This window comes from Centruroides vittatus, unplaced genomic scaffold (assembly GCF_030686945.1).
Source record: "Centruroides vittatus isolate TY-2023 unplaced genomic scaffold, ASM3068694v2 scaffold_861, whole genome shotgun sequence".
In the NCBI taxonomy this organism is placed as follows: Eukaryota; Metazoa; Arthropoda; class Arachnida; order Scorpiones; family Buthidae; genus Centruroides; species Centruroides vittatus.
Window position 1 is genome coordinate 4,883,209 of NW_027122718.1, and position 26,000 is coordinate 4,909,208.

Here is a 26,000-nt window from a genome sequence, read left to right on the forward strand (position 1 = left end):
TTTAGAGCACAATTAGGCACTTATACTTCGAAGAGCTTGGTTGTGATCGCTAGGCGACCGAAGAGCCGACCTTATAGACTGGCCAATACGTGCGCGGGGAAAAGAATGCCTTCCGGGAGGACTTTTATGGGAAACTGGCCTTTATTTTTTAGGCGTCATCGACGTGGAGTAAACCCGGAAAACTCCACACTGCCAGCCCTTCCGAGCGCGGTGCGAAACTACGACCGAACTCCCAGTGTTCAGGATCTAGTCCACTCAAAGTGCGGGGACGAAGACCGCTCGGCCACTGGTGGGCTTTGTTCGTTATTAGTATTTACAATTCTTCATAAAACTCATCTCGGCCAGGCCCACAACGGGTCGGCCGGATAATTAGGGACGGGGCAGTGGCGTAGCGTAGTGGGGCGGCAGGGGCGGCCCGCCCCGGGCGGCACTTTTAGGGGGCGGCATTTTTTCACAATAAATAATAATAATATCTTGTAAAAATTTGAACCATTTCATTTCATATTTTTATCGCACCTACGATTCGAACCGACTGAAATGAGCACGGAATTTTTCATTACTTATTCTGTGACGAAACTGGGGAATCCCCTTTCTTTAAATGTACGTATAATAATGAGAACTTGCTCATTGTAGCGCTGACAACACCGTCTGTACTGACTTGTAAAGATTCCCCGTATTTTATTTAAGAGGGGGCGAAATTTTCCTCCGCCCCGGGCGGCTAACACCCACGCTACGCCACTGGGACGGGGCTCGACATATCCGCACGGACCACCCCCGAAAAATTCTTGGGGATTTATCGACCCGTCCGGATTCGAACTCGGGTTCCCCAGAACGGTAGGCTGCCACCTTGACCGCTCGGCCATCCGGCCACTCCATAATCTTCCACTACTATCTCGAAAACGGCCAATAAAAGCTTTATTTTTTACGTTCAATTATTCTTTATAAAATTTTAAAATAAGTATAGATTTTATATTTAAATTAATATTTTAATATTTAAATTAAAGTACTGTATTTACAATTTGAAAAGAATTAAAATGTCTTACTATGTTTTAAAAATATTCCGATAGATGGCGAAGAAATTATAATGGTGCCTTTTTGTACGAAGCGTGTGTATTAATCAAGATAATTCATCCATTTTTTTTATAGGAAGAAAAATATAAGTATTGTATTTAAAAAATGATAAGTGCAGAAGTAATTAAGGATTTAATTTTGAATGATCCTAAGCAACCTTTTGTATTGAGTAATATGATAGAAAATTGGAAATGTGCGAAGTGGACCCTGAAGGAATGGGCAGATATTTGCGGGAAAGAAGAATTCAAATTCCGTGTTTCTAGAAAATATCCAAATAAGAATGGCAAGTAATTTCAAATTTAATGGCATTTACTTCTTTTTTCTAATCTATTCAATGTACACTTTGAATTACATTATAATACATTGCAAGTACATTACAATAACTACATATATACAATACAATAACAATACATTGAATACATTATATTGAAGTAGAACTATTACATTCAGAGAAGATGGATACCAAATTTTAGTCAAAATTCACTTGTATTTTAGGTCAAATTTTATTTATGTGCACCATCACAGCTGCGGTCCAAACTGTTTGCAGTCCCGACTGACTCCTCCCGGGTGGGAGTCGCCGGCAGGCCACCGAGTGTATAATGTCACTAGTTATTGATATGTGTGTTCAGTGAATCAATAACTAGTGATGTTATACACTCAGCGGCTGCCCCCCAGAAGGAGTCGGTCGGGAGTGCAAATGGTCGCAACTGTGGTCGTGATGGTGCATGTAGGTAAAATTTAACCATATTTTATATTGTATATTTTACTTTATTTATGAATTAAACGGTTAATGTAACCCTTGGTACCAAGATGGCGGCTTGTCTCTGATTCCAGCAAGGAAACAGTGGGACGCATGTTTTAACCTAACCTAACCTAAACTAACCTAACCTATTCTAATAAATTACCATAATTATTAGCAACTAAATTATTAGAATAGGTTAGGTTAGAATGTGCTTCCCACTGTTTCCTTGCTGGAATCAGAGACGAGCCACCATCTTGGCACCAAGGGTTACATTAACCAATTAAACTAACTAAGTATTTGGAAATTAATTTTTAAAAATAATTCTTATATTTCTGAGATTTAAATTGAGTGACAACGAGTCACAAATACAGTTTACAATTTAATCCAGGGAGTAATAAAAGTGATAAATCTCATACAATTCTAAGAGATGATCAATAAAATTTTGACTGTAAAATTTAGTATCTTCTTCAAATGTAATGGTTCTACTTTAATGTTTACATTACAAGTAATTAACATATTGTAACTATTGATTCTAATCTAGTGCATATTGTGCAACTGGACATGGGATGTGTAGTGAAAATTTTGAATTGTGCAGTGGGAATCCATATTTGTATGCAATAATTAGGCCTAATTGTTTGATTTCAGGTTTTCAAGTATTTCTTTTCTGGTTATGTTAAAATTAAAATATTTACCTATAAATGAAGCAGTGTGGATATTATTCGGCTCACAAAAAAAAGAGGTACGAAGGCAAGGACGACACCAGCCAATGGGCCGGGGGGGAGCAAGATGATGTAAATTGATAGAGGATATGAATTGTATGTAGGTAAAATAAAAACAATTCATAAAGTTTTAATCATTTACTATGTATCGGAAAAGAAATATCTTAATTAAAACATTTTTTTTTTAACTTGCAAGAAGCCTAAGAAGATTATTTTAAGTAAAAATTACAAAAAACATGGCCGGCGTTATTACATTTAATAATATAAAAAAAATATAATACGACATTACGAAGTTAAAACTTCATTTCTTGTCCTTCTTCAACACCAGAGGACGCTTTACCTACTCTGCATTTTCTCACGGAGGCAGTAGCCTCAAAAGAAAAGTCGTCTCCGAGGGACTGTGAGGACTTGAGGACTGTTGATGGTGTAAAACGGCGAAAAGAAGGACAAGAAACGAAGTTTTAACTTCGTAATGTCGTATTATATTTTTTTTATATTATTAAGATTATTTTAATTAAAACTTAGCATTTAAATAATTTTTTTGAATTTCTAGGGGAGGGCAGCTGCCTCCTCCTGCCCCCCTTGGTGATGCCCTTGTACGAAGGAATGTCGATAGCCTTTACCGTTTGTGTCGAATATATACGATAAATATTTTTTATGCGGCCATAACACTAATATTATCATTTAAAACTATAATTCACATATCCAGAATTTCGGCGCACTTATCATATAGTAAATTATGTCACGTGCAGGCTCATGGTGCACGTTGCATGTGTCTAATTATCGGGACGCTGGAGTCGTTTAAAAAACTACTGACCCTGACTTTTCCTTACCATCTGACTTCAACCAGGGCAGACTTTTTACAAAAATAGGCCCGGGAATTCTAATATTGTCATGTGAACTTGGAATAAAAGCTTTAATAAACAGAGTTCTAATAAAGATAGAACGTAGAAACTTTTTTTACAAGTTTTTTATTCCAAAGCTAAAAGATTCCTCTAAGTAATGACGTAATCAATATATAAATATGTATTTGATAATTTTTACTTTTCTGGCTGTTATATATAACAGAGGGAAAGTATAGCGATTGGTCAAAAGATGATCTCTCTCTAAATTTTTACATTTTTGGATTTGGGACACCTTGAAATGTTGAAATATGAAAAAGATTTGGGGATTTTTTTTGTATGTATGGATGTTAGAATGTGTGGGGGGGGGCACAATTTTGTTCAACCTGTTTGAAGCTTAATAACTATCTGGTTTTTGAATCAGAGTCGTATGGTTTAACACGCGTTGTTAAGCTTCAAAGTGGTTGAACTAAATTGTTTTCCATACACAGCCGGAATCGGGGTTGTTGGATTTTTTGTGACTCCAACTTCAACTAAAATACCAAAACTTCACAACTCTGATTCTACAGCCCTGCTAATAGCTAAGAATGAACGATGATTGAAATTAATAAATAAACATACAGATATAAGATTTGTTTTCTTGTCCTTATTTTCCATTTATGTCTTTTATAATGATTTAGTAACATTAGGATTTATCAGCTTGGCCAAAACAAAACTGATATTTGTGCATTAGGAAAAACCTTAGAATAAGGCCTGCTATAACATATTGTAACTAAGTAACAAAATTTAATTATATTTTTATGAATTAAAACAAAATAAATAAATTTTATTACTCAGTTAAAATAGAGCAAACACATTAATTAAGATTGTTTTGTGTCGTTTGACACCTCTTAAAAAGATTTTTACTGTATTTACTCATTATATTTTAGAATTTATTCATATGAAAAACTTGAAGAAGGTTTATAATTGAAACATTATTATGCTTAATAATTTACCTTTAAATTTTAAATATTATGCTTAAATTGTAACTATTTTTTATTTAAAATTATAATTGAAATTATATACAATTATAAATGTTCCAAAAAAATTATTTGTTAGATAGTTGCTGATCTGATCAGATAAAACATTTGACAAAAAATAAATTAGGCATTAAAGTAAAATGATTGTTAAATATTTAATGTAAAAAGCAAAATATTTCAGCATAACATTCTATGTACAATGATATATATTTATATATATCATAATTGTAAACCCTCTATCTTTTGGGCTAAGAATCTGCTTTTGAAAGTAATTGTCAACCTATCAGCTTAAACTAGAAATTCTGCATCTATTTGTGCTAGGATAACATCTTTAATGCAAATGTGCACTTACAATGAGTACTAAAAATCCAAAGTTTGCTTGCATTGCAGTTTTAAGTTTGCACTTTCCAACATTACACATTCACATTTTCTTTAAATTCAATATTACCAGATGCGCAAGAATTCTTATATGCATTTGAGAATTTCAACAGAAACTTTAAATTTCTTATTAAATCATGAAAAATAAATTTTTTTCTAAAAAATTCTGCACAGGACTATAAAATTTTGTTTCAGAATGTAAGATTTTCCACTCTTTGGTATGTGAAAGTTAATTTGAATGTTAATTTGATTGTTCTTGTAAATTAAGTCACATGCTAAAATCACATTTCCTAGCCTATAGGCTATCAGGAATTATTAATTTTTGTAATTTTTTTTAAATATATAATTAACTTTTTATGTATTATGTATTATATATGGTACAGTGTATTCTTCATTCTACATTTTTACTGCTAATAATCAGTTTAATTGGAAAGCCAATATTATAAACCTATTATTGTGTTAAAGAGAATGAAGATTAAATAAATGGTTAAAAGTATCACAAGTTTTGTCAAAAAACTTTTTACCAATTGTTTTTTTATTTCTCAGCCTTTTTTAGCTGTCATGTCAGACTCATCTGTAATGCAAGGTTGGCAGTATGATATATCTTATAATATAATTGAGATGGGTTGATAATAATAATAAGCACAGAGCCCAAATGGTTAGGAGTTGAAAGCTGAAATTTGGTACACAGGATATGTCATGCAAATGCACACTAAGAAGGGATTTTTGGAAATTCTTCCTGCTGGGAGAGGAAAAGGTTAATGATTACCCTAAAACAAAATAATTGACTTACGTGAACCTTTAACCGCTGCGTTATATAAATTCTCACGTAGAACTGAAATGTTTTCTTAACCCCTTCTGGGTATGGATACGTTAAAAAATCCGGACATTCGAATTTTATGTCGTTCGATTAACTTCAAAGTTTTTATGTTTGTATTTGTTTAGAAGATCCAGCTTGTTTTTCCCTGAGGAAGAACTCGGAGAGGGTTAAGAAAATGTTTGAGTTCTGAGTGAGAATTCATATTACGCAGCGGTTAAAGGTTTACGTAAGTCAATTATTTTGGGTTATACACCCTGCTGTGCGGATTGACTTTATATTTAGATTACCCTAAAGAACTCTGCTTCTACTGTACTATTTTAAATATGGTTTTTTGCATTCTTACAAGAAATCAAACATATTTTTAGACCCATCTATAAATTCTCTTATTAGTCTCAGAAGAGGGGGGGGACCAAATTCCTGCACTTGGTGAAAACCGGCAAGATCGACTATAATCTAATAATCTTAATTATTGCTATCATTACTTTTTGTCCAAGCAACATCAGGCTCATCTGCTAGTAATATATATATTTTCTTTTTCAGTTTTAATGTTTTATTTTCAGATTCAATTTATAAATATTCTGAAGATTCTAGAACATATAATAATTAAAATTGAAATTTACTATTAATACTGATATTTAATTTTACGTGACTACTTATGTATGTGATTATAAATAATGACAGTAGATAGCAGTTTTGAACATGCTAGTACACAAAAAGTTGTTTGTTTAATTTTTTAAACAAACAAATTAAAATATTCTTTAAAATCTTCAATCTAATTTAATACTACTTATCAGTTTAAGTGGTTATTTTTTATTGATAGAAGGTTTGCTCATTGGCAAAAAAAAAGTTACACACTCAGATAGAATTGTTTAATTACTGCAAAACCCAGACAGACTACTAGGAGAGATGATGTCTCATTGTGAGACAAACACAAACAGCTGCAATAACATTTTTGCCTATCAATCACAGACAGATGGAAACCATGCTACAGATTCCTGTCTCTTCCTGTACAATGGTATGGAAAGAGATGAGATCACTTTGTGTCCTGCTATCAAAACCCCGACCTAATTGACTTCAAAGTTTTTATTATATCATTGTCTACATTGGACTTAGTATATTAATAGAACTTATAATACTGGTTATTCTAGGACTTATTAATATACTAAGTCTAACATAGACAATGATATAATAAAAACTTTAACACAGTAAGGACATAGAGTCAAAAGAATTAATACTCATTGACTTCATTTTGCAGTGCTATGACAAAGAAATATGGAGTCTACAGGCAATCCTGTTCAGGAAATCCTGCATTCTTATGTGTTTTCTTTCATGGCAGGGCTGCAAACATCCTTTTACCAGCAAGATAATTCTCACACATAGATAGCTGGGGCTTCCTAGAAATGTCTTGATCATGTTGCATCTCAAGATTTTTTGCCAGTCAAGCATTTGTGGGACCAGATGCTATTTTCATCAAGTATGAGGGATCTGGAGCAGCAGTTACAGCATCCATAAGCAGATCTATTGCAGGATATTATAAGATATCTATTGCGATAACTATACACCTCCATACTTGATTATATTATCACTTATATTCTGACAAAAGGAGGTCTTACAAGGCACAAGTGTCTATAGCAACTTTTCCAATGAGAGACAGAGGATTTTACTCCCACTGTTATCATAGTTATAAAATCAAACTACAGACTAATCGAATTTATATCAGGCAATTTACCATACTATTGAGTAAGACAGAGAATAGAATTTTCTGGCAATCTTTAGGAAATTAATTATAAGCTTTAAACTTCCAAAACCTGTTTTTGCCTTCAGTTAGAAGGCCTGATCAAGTTGGGCAAATGACCAGTCTGTCTCCCCATTGTGCTCACGTGCTACAAGGTATTAAAGATTCCTTTAAATGGTAGCATTGTTCCACAGGAAATTGTTTCTTTGCTAGGATATTATAGTCATTTAATACCATTGATCTTATGTTCTCACTATTATTACATTAAAGTTTTATTCAATTTCAATGTGTCCTCCTTGGTGCATAAATTTTTTGTTAATGAGTGTATTGAATTCTATTAACTATGGTAGCAAAAATAAACTATTATAATTTTAAAATTATTTATTAAAATATTTTCAGAGTGTGTCTGGGAAGGAGAAGCAGACTATATAACCTCAACAATAAATGGTTTTTTAACTTGGTTGAATGATTCAAATGAAGAAGTGAATTTATTTAGCTGTTTTAAAAGATCTGAATTTTGGTGCTATTCTAGTTATAATTATATGGCAAAAACTTTCCAAAGCATTCCAACCATTATACATGTAAGTTTACAAATTTCTTAATATGAAAAATTATGTAAATTATAATTTTAATTTATATTTTTTAGTTAAGTATTTTAAATTTCTAATGTGGTTAATAAAATAAACGTTTAAAGTACATTTATCCAATATAACTGTGCTAACCTGTGATGTTAAGCAGTTTTAAAAGTACTTATATGAATATAAACTGTTGAAACTGGATGATTAAATCTGCAACAGACACTGTTATAACTAACAAAAAACTTTAATTTACACAAAAGAAGGAACACTACAACTTCACACATCTGAAGAGAGAACAAAAAGGGCGGGAAAAAAAAAGAGGGAGCTCACAGCAAAAACGATTGGTGTTGCCATCTATGGACAGATCATGAAAATGTAAAAAATTTATTTTTTCAACACTTTCCCTCATTGAATGATCTGTTGATGTTGAATACCCATTTTTCTACAAAGTAATTCTAGTCTCTGTTTCTGAAGAGGCTTTGTCAGTACGTCAGCCACCTGGAACTCTGTGGTTACTTTCCTTACCATAATGGTTCCATCTGTAACAAGTTCGCGTACAAAAAAATGTCTCGTTTTAATGTGTTTAGTGCGGCGATGATATTCTGGATTTTGCGCCAGTCTTATTGCGGCTTCATTATCAATTTGTAATTCAGGAGGCTCTTTGAGTTCTGTAATATCCCTTAACAGCCGCTTTAGCCATACTATTTCTCGTGCTGCTTCACTTGCAGCCACCACTTCTGCTTCTGTGGTAGATATTGCGACTGAGTTTTGTCTCTGACTGAGCCAAGTGATTGCTCCGCCAGAATAAATGCAGGCAACTCCGGAAGTAGAACGTCCAGTCACCAAATCTCCTCCATGATCAGCATCACTATATGCCTCAAGGATGCCCTTCTTATATCTTTTCTTATAAAGTATTCCATAATCAAGTGTACCTTTTAGATAACGGAAAATCCTTTTAACACTTATCCAATTTTCATTATTATAAGTTTCAAGTGATCTTGAAGCAACTCCCACTGCATAACCAATATCAGGGCGTGTACCAACCATCAGGTACATAAGAGCACCTACTGCTTGACGATATGGTTTATCCTCTGTGTGTTCATTATTCTCACAGGAACCTACTTTCCCTGATTTATTGCTTTCATTAATTATTGGCGTTGATACAGGTCTGCAATCTTGCATGCCAAAACGCTTAAGAATTCTTTCAGTATAAGATCTTTGATTTACAAAAATTGATCCGTCACTTTGTCTGTGAATTTCTAAACCTAAGAAATAGGTAGCAGGTCTAGAAACAATCTTGAACTCACCTTTTAATTGCTCTATAAACTCTGCTGATTCCTGAGGATCTGTTGCCGCCACTAAACCATCATCTACATATAAGGTTAGCAAAAGTTTATTTGGACCTCTTTTTCTTATGTACAGGCAAGGATCTGCATTACTTCTTTGGAAACCCAATTTCAAAAGATAGTCTCCAAATCTCTTGTTCCAACATCGTGAAGCTTGTTTAAGTCCATAAAGACTTCGTTTTAACTTACAGACTCTATTTGAACTATCACTAAACCCCTCTGGCTGCTCCATGTAAATGTCCTCGTCTATTTTACCATATAGGAAAGCTGTTGAGACATCAAATTGTGTCAGAGACATATTTTCATTTGCTGCAACACTTAAAAGTGCTCTAATTGTTCCTAACTTAGCAACAGGACTGAATGTTTGATCAAAATCCTTTCCTTTTCTCTGAGAGAATCCCTTCGCTACCAGTCTTGCCTTAAACTTGTCTATTGAACCATCTGGATTGGTCTTTGTTTTAAATACCCATTTGCATGGAATTGCTTTTCTTCCATCTGGTAACTCTTCAAGGGTCCATGTCTCATTATCTTTTAAGGATTTTATTTCACAATTCATAGCACTTAACCATTTCTCTCGGTTTTCACAAGTAATTGCCTCTGTATAAGTATTCGGATCTTCAAAAGCATTTGAGATCGCTGACATAACATAGTCATCAAATCTTCTGGGACGTATAAGCTCTGAACGATCCCGTAGAGTCATTTGTTGTGTTGCCTCTTTGCTCTGAACTTCATCTTGGAAACTCAAATCTTCTTTTTCAGCATTCAGATAACTATCGTCTTCTTGTAAGCTATCAGGCTTCATGATTATTTCTGGATGCGGTATATTCAAGTTATCATTTCTAACTATCAAGGATTCTTCTTGAAAAGTGACATCTCTCGAACGAATGAGCTTGTTATTTTCTTTGTCCCAAATGCGATAACCATTATCATTATCATATCCTATCAAGACTACCTTTCTGTGCTTTCTTCTCCCATTTTTTTCTTAGTTGTTTGGGTACATGGGCATAGCAGGTACTTCCAATAATTCTCAAGTGTTTAATATTTGGTTTTTTATTAAACCACAGTTCAAATGGCGATTTACCTTCAATACTTGATGGACTTGTTCTATTTAGGATATAGGTTGCAGTATTTACTAACTCAGCCCATAGCTTTTGGGTGAAAGTTTTATTAGTATACATTAAGGACCTTGCTGCCTCGACTATTGTTCTATTTTCACGTTCACAGCAGCCATTCTGTTCTGGAGTATATGGCATAGTCAATCGTTGTCTTATTCCATTTTTCTGTAGAATTTTTCTAACAATAGCATTATCAAATTCTCTGCCATTATCACTCAGAATTTCTTTGACTGTATGTCCAGTAACTTTAACTTCAGTTATCATCTGTTTTAGCTTTTCAGACACTTCAGACTTTTTCTTAATAAAATAGATAAATCGAATTCTTGAAAAATCATCTTTAAATAAAACAAAGTATCTATAACCAGACATAGATGGTTCAAACGGTCCGCATACATCCGTATGTATCAGTTCACCCGGTTTTGTAGCACGTGGACGTGTTCCAAACTTTAATCTATGAGATTTGCCATAAACACATCCTTCACATATTTCATTATCTAAGTGGACTTTAACACCAAGTTCTCGCTCTACAATTGTTTTCACATGTCTCTTGTCTTGGTGACCCAGCCTCTCGTGATAAATCTGTAATAAATTTGACTTAGTAACTGCATTTACCTCACATGGCTTACTACATGTTACACTTCTTAAATTAAGCTTAAAAAGACCTCCATGTCGGCTACGTTTACCAGTTATTATTACGTGTCCATCAACTTTTAATTTACATTCTTCAGCCTTTGATATAAATAAACTGGAGTGATGACGATCTTGAGCCGCTAACATTGAAAATAAATTTTTCTTAAGATCCGGTACAAGCCAAACATTACATAATGTAATTTTATTCCATGTATTGTCCACATATGCTTCTACTTCAATTGTTCCTTTACCTATTGCAGATATTTTATCTCCATTAGCTGTGGTAACTGAATGTGGATCTTTGAAGTGCTCAAAATCACAAAACAAATTTCGTTGATAGGTAGTATGACTAGTAGCTCCATTGTCCACATACCAACAGTCTTTATCATTTTCACTAAGTACTATATTCGACATAATTGTCAAGAGAGTCATATTACAATTATTATCTCTACAATATCCTGCAGAAAACTCTTTACTTTCTTGTTTAGTTTTACTATCTGCTTTTCTTTTAAAACAATACTTTATTTTATGACCAGATCTGTGACAATAGTGACAAACTATATCTGAACTAGACTTTCCCGTTGGTTTAGATTTGAACAGCTTCTTACTTGTGTTAGTAACTAAGACCTCCTGATTTTCATTCTCATTGTCCTTACAAACTAAAGCTCTTTCATACGAGCACAACTGAACAGTTAAATTATCTATAGTACGATCTTTTCTTAAAATAAGAAGCCAGCTTGACTTAAATGAAAAATAGTCGTCAGGTAAAGTATCTAAGACTTTACAAATTAACAATAAATCTGGCAACTTTTCCATTCCTTTGTCTTTTGTCAATTCTACATTCAAATCATTCCAAATGTTTTTTAGTTTTGATAAATGGCTGGCCATATCATCTCCAACTTGACGTTTATAACCAAAAAATCTCATACAAAGATCGTAAGCCTTGTCCTCACAGACGCCTTCAAATAATCTATGTAATTCTAACCAGACGCCTCGTGCTGTCGTAAAACGCATGACTTTCTTTAAGGTTTCTTCAGACAAATTGCAAGTTAGAACTAACAAGGCACTACTGTCGTAATTAGTAAAATTTAATAGTTCTTTCTCATACCTTGTTCTTTCTTCCTTTGAAGCGTCGGAATCTAATTCTTCCGGTTTCGAAATTTTTCCTTCAACAACGTCCATTGCACCAGGAATACTCCTTAACACGATGCAAATTTTATATTTCCAAGTCGACCAGTTAGACTTGCCTTCTAAATATCCAATGTGAAGTCTAGAAAGTTCCATTGCACAGTTAAAGCGATCTGGGCCCATAACCTGTTGAAACTGGATGATTAAATCTGCAACAGACACTGTTATAACTAACAAAAAACTTTAATTTACACAAAAGAAGGAACACTACAACTTCACACATCTGAAGAGAGAACAAAAAGGCGGAAAAAAAAAAAGAGGGAGCTCACAGCAAAAACGATCAGTGTTGCCATCTATGGACAGATCATGAAAACGTAAAAAATTTATTTTTCCAACATCAACTTACATATTGTAAGATGTAATTACAAAGTATAGTACATTACACAAAAGTCTAGAAACATTGGGGCTTCACAACATCATATACAACACACTACAGAAGGTTGCCATATACATATCACATAGTCAGAAGTTCCTAAACACAGCTACTGCATGAACAGTACATAAATAAAACATTTTTTCTGTAGTTATACCTTGACTTAAGTCTGGCATTGTACAACACACCAGTATTTGTGTTTTTCATGAACTAAAGAGAGTGCTGCATTTTTACAAAATGGCTACTTTATCTGGGTTGCTTGTAACTAGTAATGTAAAATTAATCATATACTACTGTCTGATATAATGATATATGCGCTTGTAGCTGTTTATCAAGAAATTTTATAGTAGGAGAACAATTATTGCTATTGGGATACATCATTATGTGGTATCGAAACAAGTGAGCGAGATCATTCTATACATATTTGTGCCCTTTGTGTTAAAAAACATCAGCTTTGACATTGTCCTATCAGGGCTGGATTTACAAGTAAAAAGCTATGTAAATTGTTGCTTAGGACTTTGACTTTCAAGGAGCCTCAAACATTTGTACGAAAAAAAATTGAAGTCAAATTTTGTAATAAACATTATTTTACAAACCAACAAAATATACAGTTGGTGATCAGTTAACGAACAAATTGGATAACGAATACTTTCGCAGAAGATTTTTATGATCGGACAATGAACACATGTTCAGATAACGAACATCTCACAGAACAAACATAAGAAGCGATGTAAAATAATGAATACCGATTGATCTTTCCTCGACTTCGGGCAAAAATTCAAAACTTTTCGGAACGCGGGAGACGTCGACATCGACACTCAACCCGGTATGTACTGATTGGATAGTATTCCTCCGAACTTTGAAACTCTCCTTTCTAATTCCAGCTTTTTATTTTTCTCACAGAAACAATTGTTTTATAGTATTCGCGAGACTGTCGGGTGGTCACTCTTTAAGTATTGCGTCGGTTTTTATTTTCGAAAGGTGAGAGTATAATAGCAAAGGTATAGAGTGTGCAGATGTCTGAAGTTGCTAGGCAGTATGGCTTATACAGGACTACAGTAGGCCTCACTTCAATCTTATCTAAGAAAGATATAGTATAATCAACAAGACTCAAGCAGCTTAAGGAGTAACAAAAATCACATCCGAGAAATAAAGAACATTGCTCATATTGGAACCTGAAACAGATCTGACAACAGAAGAACGCCAAGAACTCTTGAATGAAAAACACCAAGAAACTTGGCAAGATATGTTTTCTTCTGAAAAACAGAATTAATGCCGATACATGCTATTACTTTAAACATCCTTTGAAGATGTCAGAACAACGGTCTTACAATGGCATTCAAACCAGGTTGAGGTTAATAGGCTTGGGGATGTCTACAGTTACAATGCTATTAATTACTTCTGAAATTCTTGATTATTATAGAATATTTGGGCTTAGTTCTTTATATATATCTACAATGATTTGTTAACAAATGAAACAGCAATATTTTAGTACTTGAGATGGTAACTTCTAAACTTTATATCTTGCTTTCAATGGCTACTCTGGAGGTGCAGATTACATGAAGGTTTTATTTTTGTTCTTGCAGTTTTCTGCACGGTATTATAGGTTATATTCTGCTGCAGGTTATTCACTCAAAATTACAGTACTTGGCAATCTTAAGAAATTAATTAATGCTAACATATATTAATGCTTGTTTATATGAAGCAATTAATATAATATAACAAAGAAAATAATTTAAAAAAAATAAATTTCTATTCAATCATTTTGAAATAATTCAATTGTATAGTTAGGATGTGGATTGGTCATCATTTGGTTTTCCTGGAAGATGTGGACATCAAAGTACTTGGTGGATTGGAAGTGAAGGTGCACATACCCCTTGTCATCAGGATACTTATGGATGCAATTTAGTAGCCCAGCTGACTGGCAGGTAATTTAATTTCTTAAAAAATTTGAAATTGTTATATTAAAAATCTAGTAGACTTTCTCTAAAAGCTTATAGTTATTAAGAAAAATTGTATTTAAGTACTGAATAGACATCAACATGTAATTAAAACTTTTTTTTAGTTAAGTGCCAGGTAACCTGATTAAAAAAGAATGATTTGCTGTAATTATGCTAGATAAAACTGCAAAGAATTAAGAATTTATTAATATTATGCTTTTTGTTCTACTATTATTAATTATCTAAGCACTATAAATAGCTCTTTTTAGGACTTATCACACACTGTCAATGAACATTAAGTATTTATTTATAACATGGTATGCATTTCAGGCATACAAGCTCTCCTTCCCTCTTCAGCCGTTACAATCAGTAAATTACAAGCTTGTAATCCATAATTGTAAATCCATATATCTTTTATCAACAACTTCCCATTAACCATTTGGTTACACAAAATATAAATAATTTTAATTTTCTGTCCTTTAATCTATAACTATATAGTTGTTTACCATACAGAGATTATTTTAAAAACCAATCCACAAATCTAAGCTCATTGGTCAGATTTTCCCATTATTTGTACTGTGCTTTTGCTTGAAATTAATCTGTTATTTTCTGATCTAATGACTAATGACCTTAGGTTTGTGGATTGATTTTAAAAATAATCTGTGTGGTAAACAACTATATAGCTATAGATTAAAGGACAGAAAATTAAAATTCTTTATATTTCATGTAACCAAATGGTTAATGGAAAGTCATTGATACAAGATATATGGATTTACAATTATGGATTACATGCTTGTAATTTAGTGATTGTAATGGCTGAAGAGGGACAGCTTGTCTGCCTGAAATGTATACCATGTTTACCATGTTACAAATAAATACTTAATGTTCATCAGTCTCTGAGTGAGTGACAATGTATGATAAGTCATAAAAAAAAGAGCTATTTATAATGCTCAGATAATTAATTAAGAATTTAATATTGAATGTGATGTAGGATTTAAATTATGGTTTAAAAATAAATAAATTTAATAATTTAACTTTGATTTTTAATTCTTAAATATTTTCTTAACACTGATAAACTGATGTATGTATGTATGTACGTGTGTGTATGTATGTGTGTGTGTGTGTGATGTAGATCAATAGGATAACTGTTTGAGTTTCCTATTGATCTACATTAAACATACATACATGTATATATGTGTGTTTGAATACAGATGGGAGATGAAACTCACAGTTATCCCATCGATCTACATCACATACTTCTCAGATAATAATTAACATCGGTACCATTTTAAATTATTCAAATTTTCTTTTTGAAATATTGTATATATAGGGTGTCTGGCTTATAGATTTAATAAAAGACTAATTTATAACTTTCATTGTTTATATGTTTCTAGTAATATAAATATGTATATTATAGTTTTTCATAATTTCAGGTATGAAAATTGTATTTTTGAATAGGTTTAGAATTAGACATTTTTGTTTTTCTGTTTATATGCAGCTGAGTAAAAGTTTACTATATTTTAAAATAATAAAATTTTTATGGTAAATTTATCAATGAATAAGATTTTAATGCTGTTCTAATGTATGACAATGATAAAAATAAATTGCATTTTAATATAATCAATAAATTTATATTTGCAATGACATTCACAAATAATAATGAATATATTATTAATTTTTAAAAATTAGTTACCATTTTAATGCATATATATGACTAGTGTTTAATTAGTAACATAGCATTGAAATGGTTTTAATGCTATGATTTATTCTATGAAAAGTATCATGTGATTTTTTTTGCTTGGATCAATATTATGAAATAAGAATTGTCAGTATCCTATATGATACTGTAATGTTTAATGATAGATCAATAGAACAAGCAATGCAGAAAATAGAAACATCCTATACATTCATAAATATTGTATATGTTCCTATTTTTTCCTAATTAATCACACTATACATTTACAGATAATGTGTATATAATAATACAAGGCATTTCATAATGTTTTTTGGTGTTACAAAAAGTCACTGCAAGAGAAATACTGAACTCACTTCAACAAAACCAGCACTAAATGGGACAGGAACTCAAACAATTTTTTATAACACAAATGTTCAATATGTGTCACAGGTGACACAGCATACATTGATACTATTGTTCAGTTCTTGTCACACCTTTTGCAACATGGGCCTGTCAATAATGGACACTGCTGTTCTTCTAGCTCAGCAATGTCATGCAACAGTGGTGAGACAATGGTGCTGGTTTTGTTAAGATAAGTTCAGTAGTGACTTTTTGTAACTTCAAAAAAACATTATGAAATGCTCTGTACCCGAGGATTATAAAATCTACTTTAAATACACAATATATATATATTCAGGATACTTGGATGAACTGTACTAAAACATGAAAATATTTTAAAAATTAAATTGAATAATTTGAATATTTCATTGAAATTTCTGCAATTGGGTGCAAGTTTAGAAGTAAGAAAAGAATTGCATTTTGGTACTTATATTGAATACAGAAATGCAATTCTTTCCTTTATACATTTTGTCATAAAAAAAAATAAATTAGTCATAAAACAGAATTAATAAATTGGCTAAAAGAACTTTAGCTAATGTATAATTATAGAAATGAAAATCATGAAATTATAATTTCTTGTAATATAAAATTTTGTAATAATATATGTTTGATAGACATTATTTAATAAACAAATTGTCATTAATGATTGTTAATTTTTTATATCAATACAGGAAATTATGGGTATTATTTCCTCCAAAAGATAGCGAATTTCTCTATCCTACTCGTATTCCATATGAAGAGTCTAGTGTCTTTAGTTCAGTCAATTTGAAAAGAATTAATCAGAAGAAACATTCAAAATTTCAAGTAAGATAAGCAAAAACAAATTAATTAAATTATAGTACTACTATAAATAAAACAATTGATTATAAATTTCACCATAAAACTTAACTTTATTATCAAAAGTTAACATAACTTGATAATTAATTGTGTAAATTACACTTAATTACTGATATATTTATTTTTGTTGTTAATAATAATTTCATTGTGTACAGTGGGTGATTGGTTAATGAACCTAATCTGTACCAAGACTTTGTTCACTGTCCGAATTGTTCATTAACTGATTATCAATTTACCATAGGTTTTTGTGGGAATTTGATTAATTCGTTCTGGAAACTCCAAAAAATAAATAATACATACTTTCTTACTATGTTTATTTATATGTAATAATAAAAATACATATATACACAGTCTTGCATTTTTGTTAGTCGTGTTTTTCCAGTTTGTGGGAGTTAAAGAATCTGTCTAATGTTGATTGTTTTTCTCTCTTCTTCAGGATTTTTCAGAAGTAATTAATAGCATTGTAATTGTAGAGATCCCTAAGCCTATTAACCTCAACCTGGTTTGGATGCCATTCTAAGACCATTGTTCTGACATTCTCCCACTTCTTCAAAAGATCTTTAATAGGAGATATTGGCGTTAATCCTCTTTTTCAGAAGAAAACATATTTCACTGAGTTTCTTGATGTTCTGCTGTCAGATTTGTTTTAGGTTCCATTATGAGTTCTTCAATATTCTTTATTTCTCAGATGTGATTTTTGTTACTCCTTTAGCTGCTGGAGTCTTCTTGATTATATATATTGTATCTTTCTTAGATAAGATTGAACTGTGGCCTACTGGAGACCTGTTCAAGCCATACTGCCCAGCAACATCAGACATCATCTGTCCACTCTCTACCTTTGCTATTATACTCTTACCTTCCGAGAATAAAAACCAATACAAAACTTAACGAGTGCCTGCCCAACAGTCTCGCAAATACTATAAAAAAATTGTTTCTGTCAAAAAAATAAAATGGAATTACAAGGGAGAGTTTCAAAGTTTGGAGGAATACTATCCAAACTTTTGATACTGGGTGGAGCATTGATGTCGACGTCTCCCGCGCTCCGAAAAGTTTCGAATTGTTGCCTGAAGACAAGGGAAGACCAATTGGTATTTGTTATTTTATGTCTCTGCTTCTTGTGTTTGTTGTGTGAGGTGTTCATTATCCAAACATAAAAATCTTTTGTGAAAGTGTTTGTTATCTGGTATGTTCGTAGTCCAAACTGTTCGTTAATCGATCATCCACTGTACATCAAAAGTTTGGTTGTGTGTCTATAAAGGTATATTTCAAACTAAAATTGCTTTCACAATAAACTGAATATGTTTAATCAAAAAGTTTTGTATGCATGTTCAAATATGCATTAGTTGCTGTTGTCAAAATATATTATAAAAATGTAGAAAATGCACAAATTTGTTGTGATAAATTCAATTCAATTTTTTTACTAATTCTCTTAATTATGCTTCTGCTTTTAGTTTCTGGGAGTCAAAACTTAAACATTTTTTGAAACTTACAATTTTACCTTCAGATCCATACAAAAAAAGAAAAAAATGCTTTTTTATTTTGTAGGGATCTGAAGAACAAACTTTGCATGGAAATGAACAAAAGAAAAAACATTTGACAATACTTTTTGCAGATTCCCGATTGTTTGTTGAAGATTCTTTTGTAGAGCAAATATTTTCTTTAATTCTTTGATAAAGCCTTTCTTTTCTTGTAGAGCAGGCATCTCTAGATAAATCTAAGAAACATCACTCAAATATTTATCTTGTATGGACTACAACTTGCTTTTATTACAATAGAAGATTCAAACCAAAAGTCTGTTAAACATAAAGTAATAGTAATATTGGAAAAACATTTACTGTTTATACTAAAAATAAAAATTTTATTTTTAGTATAAACAGTATATAATTTTCAATTGTATTAACTTCTCATAACTGGATATTTGTAATTTACCTGAATACCATATCTTGTCACTATATAGTTTTCATTGTTATATTAAATATCTTACTGGATTTACTAATGTATTTGTAGTGTTCTAGTTTCATAATTTTGTTTGTAATAATAGTGAGGTTGAGGTCGAAGTTTTCAACGCAAAAATGTGTATGTCGGACATTCAGCACTGCTTTCCTGTAAGCCTAGAAGTTTGACAATGGTGTTTGGAAAGTCAGTGGAATCATGCTTGACATTCCAAAGGCCATTGCCAAACTTCTAGGCTTATGGGAAAGCGGCGCCAAACGTCCGACGTACATGTTTTTGCATTGAAAATTTCGGCCTCAACCTTGCTAATAATACTAGTAATATACCCTCAAAATTCATTACGTTAGGTTCACTTTCTTGTTTGTTTATTTTCATCTCTGTTCTGTTTTTATACAGTAATATTTTAAGAGCAAATGTATATTATCATTGTAACATTTTCATTGCTGTTACTGTATATTAAAATGCAATTTCTATACAGTTTCTAATAGGGGCATTAAATAAATTTATTTGTTATATTACTGGTTACAAATATATCCTTAATGAATTCATTAAGTGTTTGTTAAAGGTAGAGTTTGTAATGGGTAATATCATGCTACAATACGCATTGATCAGGTAAATAGGCATTTACCAGTATTTTCATATGATTTGGAGAAGTAGGTTGGGTGGATCAAAAACAAATTATGATTTTTCCAAAAGAAATAATGGAAAAGACTTTTTGCTGTTTGAATATCCAATATTTGAATCATTTTCAGGAATACATTAGATTCAGATAATAGGATATATCAATAAAGATTAAAATAGTAGTAGAGCTTTTGTGCTTTTACTAGTATTTATTTTTAAAAGAAATATTTTACGATACATAGTATTGTGACTGTAGGGTCGATACCTCTTCAGTGCCTCGTCAGGATAGACACCATCGTGTCTCGATTGACACGGAAGCCGAGACGGCGTGTTGCTTCGGTCACACTAGCGGCCATGTGCGCGGGCAATTGGATTCAGGATGGAGTGAGAGACAGTGCACTGGAAGTGACTCACGCAGAGACCATGTTAACAAAACAACGTTTATTTGTAAAGGATGAAAAACTCGTTATATTACAATACATAAATTCTGGATAGTGAGGGCAATAGCCAAAATATGGTTAGATAGGCCTAATTTCATGGTTCTCGAGAAAGAGAGAGTTTACATAAAATTTGTGTGGCGATAAATACCTTATAGAGGATCTTGTGAAGGGTCTTGGTTTGGGGCGCTCTGGTTGAACGAAAGAAAGGTTAGGATCAGGAAACAGTTCAGATATCCAGAAGATAAGTATCCAATAGATGTTCATGGGCAGACATATCCAAAAAGGATGATGACTTGCAGAGCTTGGGACTGAGATCGAGTGATGATTTTCCACTATCGAGGGATTGGTGACGACTGACTCTTCAGCGGCCAATTTTGATATCAGTATGATATTGTTCAGCCAAGAAGTCAGCAGATCACGGGAATGCATCATTTTTGCCATTGGGAAAGTGTAAGAGGAGATTCTCTCAGGTAGTAGATGACAACAGCCACTGAGCAAGTATGACAACATCAACGATCGAATTTTGGGAAAAGTCGGATTATTACATCATTATTCTAAAATCTGTATTTTTAAAATTGTTTTTTATTTGAAATTTTTTACTATGAATCTATATATTTTTATGCACATTGTCAATGGGAGTCTAATGGTTCTGTAGACCCTTTTTTTCTGCCATGTAAAGTTATAATACATCACAAAGCTTGGCTCCAGTTCATGTTTAAACTTGTTTAACAATAAAAATGTGGTAGTCTTAAGGTTGAATTTTGTTTTTATTGTATAAACTGTTGATTAATAATGTGATAAATGGTGACCCAGTCCTAGATTACATTGTTCCCAATACATATGTATATATTAAAATTTTTACAGTATAATTTGTAAGATACATCATCATCATCAAATATTCTTTAATCGTATTAGGCATAACCTGTTACAAAGGGGGTTATGTTGTCAACAATCAGTTCTTCTCAATTAGTAAGATACATTATTTACTTATGTTAATAATGTATTATTACTGTATTTAGTCGCATATTATAAGACAAGGTTTTTATTCATTTTTCACTGCTTTAGAAACCTAGGTTGTCCTATATGTGCAAGTGAAGGATTTTTTGCGTTTTTGCAAATAATTTTTGTGAACCATGTATTTGCATTTTTTACCAGATGCTCACCTTCTTGTGTTTAAAAACAAAGTATTTTATCTGGGTCATTTGAATCGTTCTTGTGTATTGTCAGGAGTAAAGATCAATAGCAATGGGAAAAGCAAAGCTTTTGAATTGAATTCCAAATTGAAATTCCAAAATCACACGGAAACGAGCCTGATATAAGTTTTAATCCATTCCCGTGTGAAAACAGATGATTTTTCGGAAATCAAAAATCGGAGAAACTCATAAATGTAATCGATGGAGAGTGGATTCGACTCTTAAGAATTGGCAAAAAAGGTTCCCGATTGTCCAGCTTTACATGAACAAATTATGTTGTCGATTTTACAAGATTTTTTCCTTAAAGTTTAAAATGACAATAATTTTTGTGGGACAAATGTGTTTTTTATGTTTATTTTATATTTTATTTGTGATTAAATGGAATAAAATTAGAGTTATATTAATAAATCTGATTTTCTGTATTTTGATCTTTAAAGTCACACCTTGTCTTACATGCAAGATCAAGATTATCTTATATGGGAGTAAATATGGTATATTTTCAAGCGTATTTGACTTGTCAGAGTCGTCGATATATGTATTGTGATGACCTGCCTAGTTTTGAGCTTCTTGAAATGAGATGATTTTATGGAAGTATTGGATTAGCAAAAATGCAGATGAGGAGTTGCTATTCACATTAACTGAATTGGTGAAAACATGCAGTCTAGATATGTTTCTGGACATTTTTGTGCTGCTAAAACTGTGCCATAATTTCCACATTATCATATGAAGGCAAAAGGTCATCCATCATATTGAGCAGACTGAGAAACCACATGAGAGCTACAATGACTGAATGTTACCTTAGAGGACTGGTTGTAATTCATTCATTACAATTTTCATGTTGACATTGATGAAGTTGTAAATCTATTCATGACATTGCATTCAAGGAGGATGCAGTTAGGAATGTTGTATGCAATTGAAGGTTTTCTTGAAGACATGAAACATTATTTTGTAAAATAAACTAGCAATTATTTATTGTGACATTGTCACAGTGCTGGGCTGCAATTTTTAATCATATTTTTTAACTAACTTAATTTAAAATATATACTTTCCACCTCAAATTAGTAGTGGCTTGCCATGTACAGTACATCATACTTTTTCTTTAACAAGAGAGTCATGCTTGTCATGTATTAACTGCTTTCAGGAGAAAAGCATTTTAAATTGAAGTAATGTGACTTCCTGTTTGTATAAGATGTTTATTTATAGTTGATCGAGGCCTCCTGCCCCTAAGGTTTCCATGTCTGGTCTCGGATTTCATCTATGTAACTCCATTCTCGAGATTAAGGAGACGGGCAGATGGCAGTGGGAATTAATAGGTCTACAATTTTTTCAAATTGCAGCACAATAATGTGTTGTTTCTTATTCCACTAGATTGTCTCTGGAAATTTTCTGACGACACCTGTACATATTTTTTGTAAATATTTTGAAAAATGCTTAATGAAAAATTTTTTATATTTAACATTACTTCTAGTCCATTTAATTATTACTAATTTTATTCAATTTCATTAAATTATAATTGTAAGTATTAACAATAATTTTCATAAAATGGAAAGAAAAAGTTCATATACGAAGAAACAAGATGGAAAATAATAATAAAATGTTTTTCGTATTGTCGTTATTAAATGAAGTGGATATTATGTATAAATTTAGGTGTTTCTTTTCTGTACAATATATTTATATAGGCAAAACAAAACAAAAACTTAAAACAAGATTGCAAGAATATGTAAATGCTATAAAATATAACTACATAAACTCTGTAGTAGCATAACATTTTTAATTACAATTTTAGTAATTATTATTATTTTTACGACTTATTAAATAATATAGATATAATGTTTGATTATTTATACTAAATATAAAAACCAAATTTTGTATAATAATTTGCTCTCTCTTCATTCCACATCTAAATTTTTATTTAGAAATAAAATGTTTATTGATAGAATATTAATTTCAAATTTTATTTTATCTAAATGTAATAAAATTATTTATTAATTAGTTTTCACATCCACATCCTGTTATTTTGGAACCTGGTGAAGTATTGTGTGTACCTCCACTTTGGTGGCATTATGTGGAATGTCTTGAACCATCCATTAGTATAAATACTTGGATAGAATTAGTAAGTTGTTTTATATTTTTGTAAATTGAAACAAATTTAGCTTCAGAATAATAAGTTATTTTATAATTGAAGTAAATTATTATAGTTTAAATCAGTAGTTCTATATTACAAGTTTAACTGATAAATTAAGTATTTAATTGATAAATACATGTTTTGCAGCATTTTTTTGTATTTAGAATAAACAATTTTACTACATTAGAAGTAATTATATATATGTACACAGGTATAGCTCGAGTTATGTTGTTCTCGATTATACGTTTTTTTTTGGTCAAAAAAAGTATATGGAAAAATAAAAATCAAGTTTAAGTCATTTTATTCAACTTTACATCTGTCTGCCACAAATATTGAAGTCATGATATCACTAAAAAACATTAAAATCACATAAAATCATTAAAATATGTACATTTACAGTAAATGTTAATACAATCATCATAAATCCTAGAGAATGAAACATGAAAACATCTGTGTTTCTGTGTTGTCGTCTTATTTAGCGGTCTTTAAGTGCTCATTATTGGCGTTTTCCACGGTAGTTCCAATATCTACCGTTTGGCGTCGTTGTCAGCACCACTCGATATTGGTAAATTTAACATAAATTAGTTTCTTTTCTACTATCACAAAATAATTTTAATAACTGTATTTGTTATTTAACCTTAAAAAATAATCTTATTTTATAATGTCTTAGAGAAACCACATTCACAAATAAAGAGTCTGCAATGTACTGTAAACATCACTAAATTGTAAACATGTACTGTACATTTACAAGTATGTACTGTACGTACTGTATATGTATTCGTAAATTTAGATTACTTTTTTCTCTACTATTTTAAAAACTAAAATTTATTTGTTTGTAAGCTTAAAATAGATTCTTATTAACCATATATTATTAAAAATGCATTTATAAATAAAATACAGAACTGGGAATGGTAATTTGTGGTTTAGCCTAGTGACAAGTAAATTTGACTTACGTTGCGTCTCCTGGAACCAATTACCAACACAAGGTCAGGTATACCTGTATTTCACTAAAGAATAATTAAAGATCATTAATACTCATGATGAATATTAAAATTATATAAGATATTAAGCATTACTGAGTTGTAAATCTTTAAAAATAAAAATAATTTGCTTTTACTAAATATTGACATTAAGATTATCAAAACAAAATATAATTAGAAGTTGGTATGGAATGAAAAATTAAAAAATAATATACAGTAGCAAATCAAATCATTTTAAATTATAATAATTGTTGTTTAAATAATAGTGATTATAACTAATGTAAAATGTGTAAAAATCAGAATTTCATGAGACACTGTAAACTTTCAAGCTTAGGGAAGATAGGCAGACTGGAACAAGATAGTGGTCAACTTCAAAATGTAAATATATTTTTCATTAATTTTCAGTGTAGAGATAGTATGTGCTATATAAACTGAAATTTTTTCAAAGTAAAAGGGCACAGAAAATAAAATATACATTTAAAACATATTGTAAAAATACAAATAATAAACACTTATATAAATAGAAATATTGAAGTATTTCTTGTCATCCTTTTCATCTTTGCATTAAACATGATCCACATTGGCAGAGCCGATCTTTCCTTATAGGCTACTTGAAATGGGACAATGTTGGTGGGTAACATCTCTTTCGACAGGCAACCTTACTTGCAATACAAAGGGGCATCGATGGAAAGTCTGATTCTTCACAGTGTTCTTTGAGACATGATTATTTGTGTCTGTATGTAACCCCAATGTATGCAAGAGGGATATTGCATCTGTGATCATGTACAGAAACAGTACATTCCTGGAAGGTGGTGCCAGTTTTTGAGGTCCTTGGCATTATGAAGGAGAGAAAAGATGGTAGGGTAGGTTAAATGCCAAACAAAAACTGGAAGATTTGGCAATTTCTCTGTAGGTGGGGCCAAGGTTAATGTTTAGCTGATGATGTTTCTTCTGACACAAATTCTATGACATCATCTGTATCCACCAATAGCCAGGTGCCACATCTACCATGATGAATGTGTGATTCTAAATGAAGAATATTCTTACAGAATTGTAATATTCCAGCTGAAAATGTCTACTGGAAGGTAGATGAAAACATTCAAAGGATTCACAAGTTGGAAGCTGCAGTTTCACCATACTTTCTTTATTGCATTGCCTTTTATCTGAGATACGTAGATGACAATACTCATTGTCTGGCACCACCATCCAGACCTCATCTCATCGAACAGTACAACCACAACCCCTACAGCCTTGCACTCAGTTTGGAGCAAAGCAGTGGAA

The 26,000-nt window shown here is 31.7% G+C and overlaps 1 protein-coding gene across 1 annotated transcript in view; it reads left to right on the forward strand.

The window, feature by feature from the left end:
- The first annotated feature begins 1,096 nt into the window (after positions 1-1,096).
- Positions 1,097-26,000, forward strand: part of HSPBAP1 (HSPB1 associated protein 1) — a 41,191-nt gene continuing 16,287 nt past the window's right edge. Inside the window, exons 1-5 of the mRNA XM_067288415.1 lie at positions 1,097-1,354; positions 7,726-7,907; positions 14,348-14,484; positions 17,242-17,374; positions 23,608-23,727. Coding sequence (XP_067144516.1) covers positions 1,177-1,354; positions 7,726-7,907; positions 14,348-14,484; positions 17,242-17,374; positions 23,608-23,727 — 750 coding nt within the window. The 5' untranslated portion in view covers positions 1,097-1,176. The remainder of the gene's footprint in view (positions 1,355-7,725; positions 7,908-14,347; positions 14,485-17,241; positions 17,375-23,607; positions 23,728-26,000) is intronic.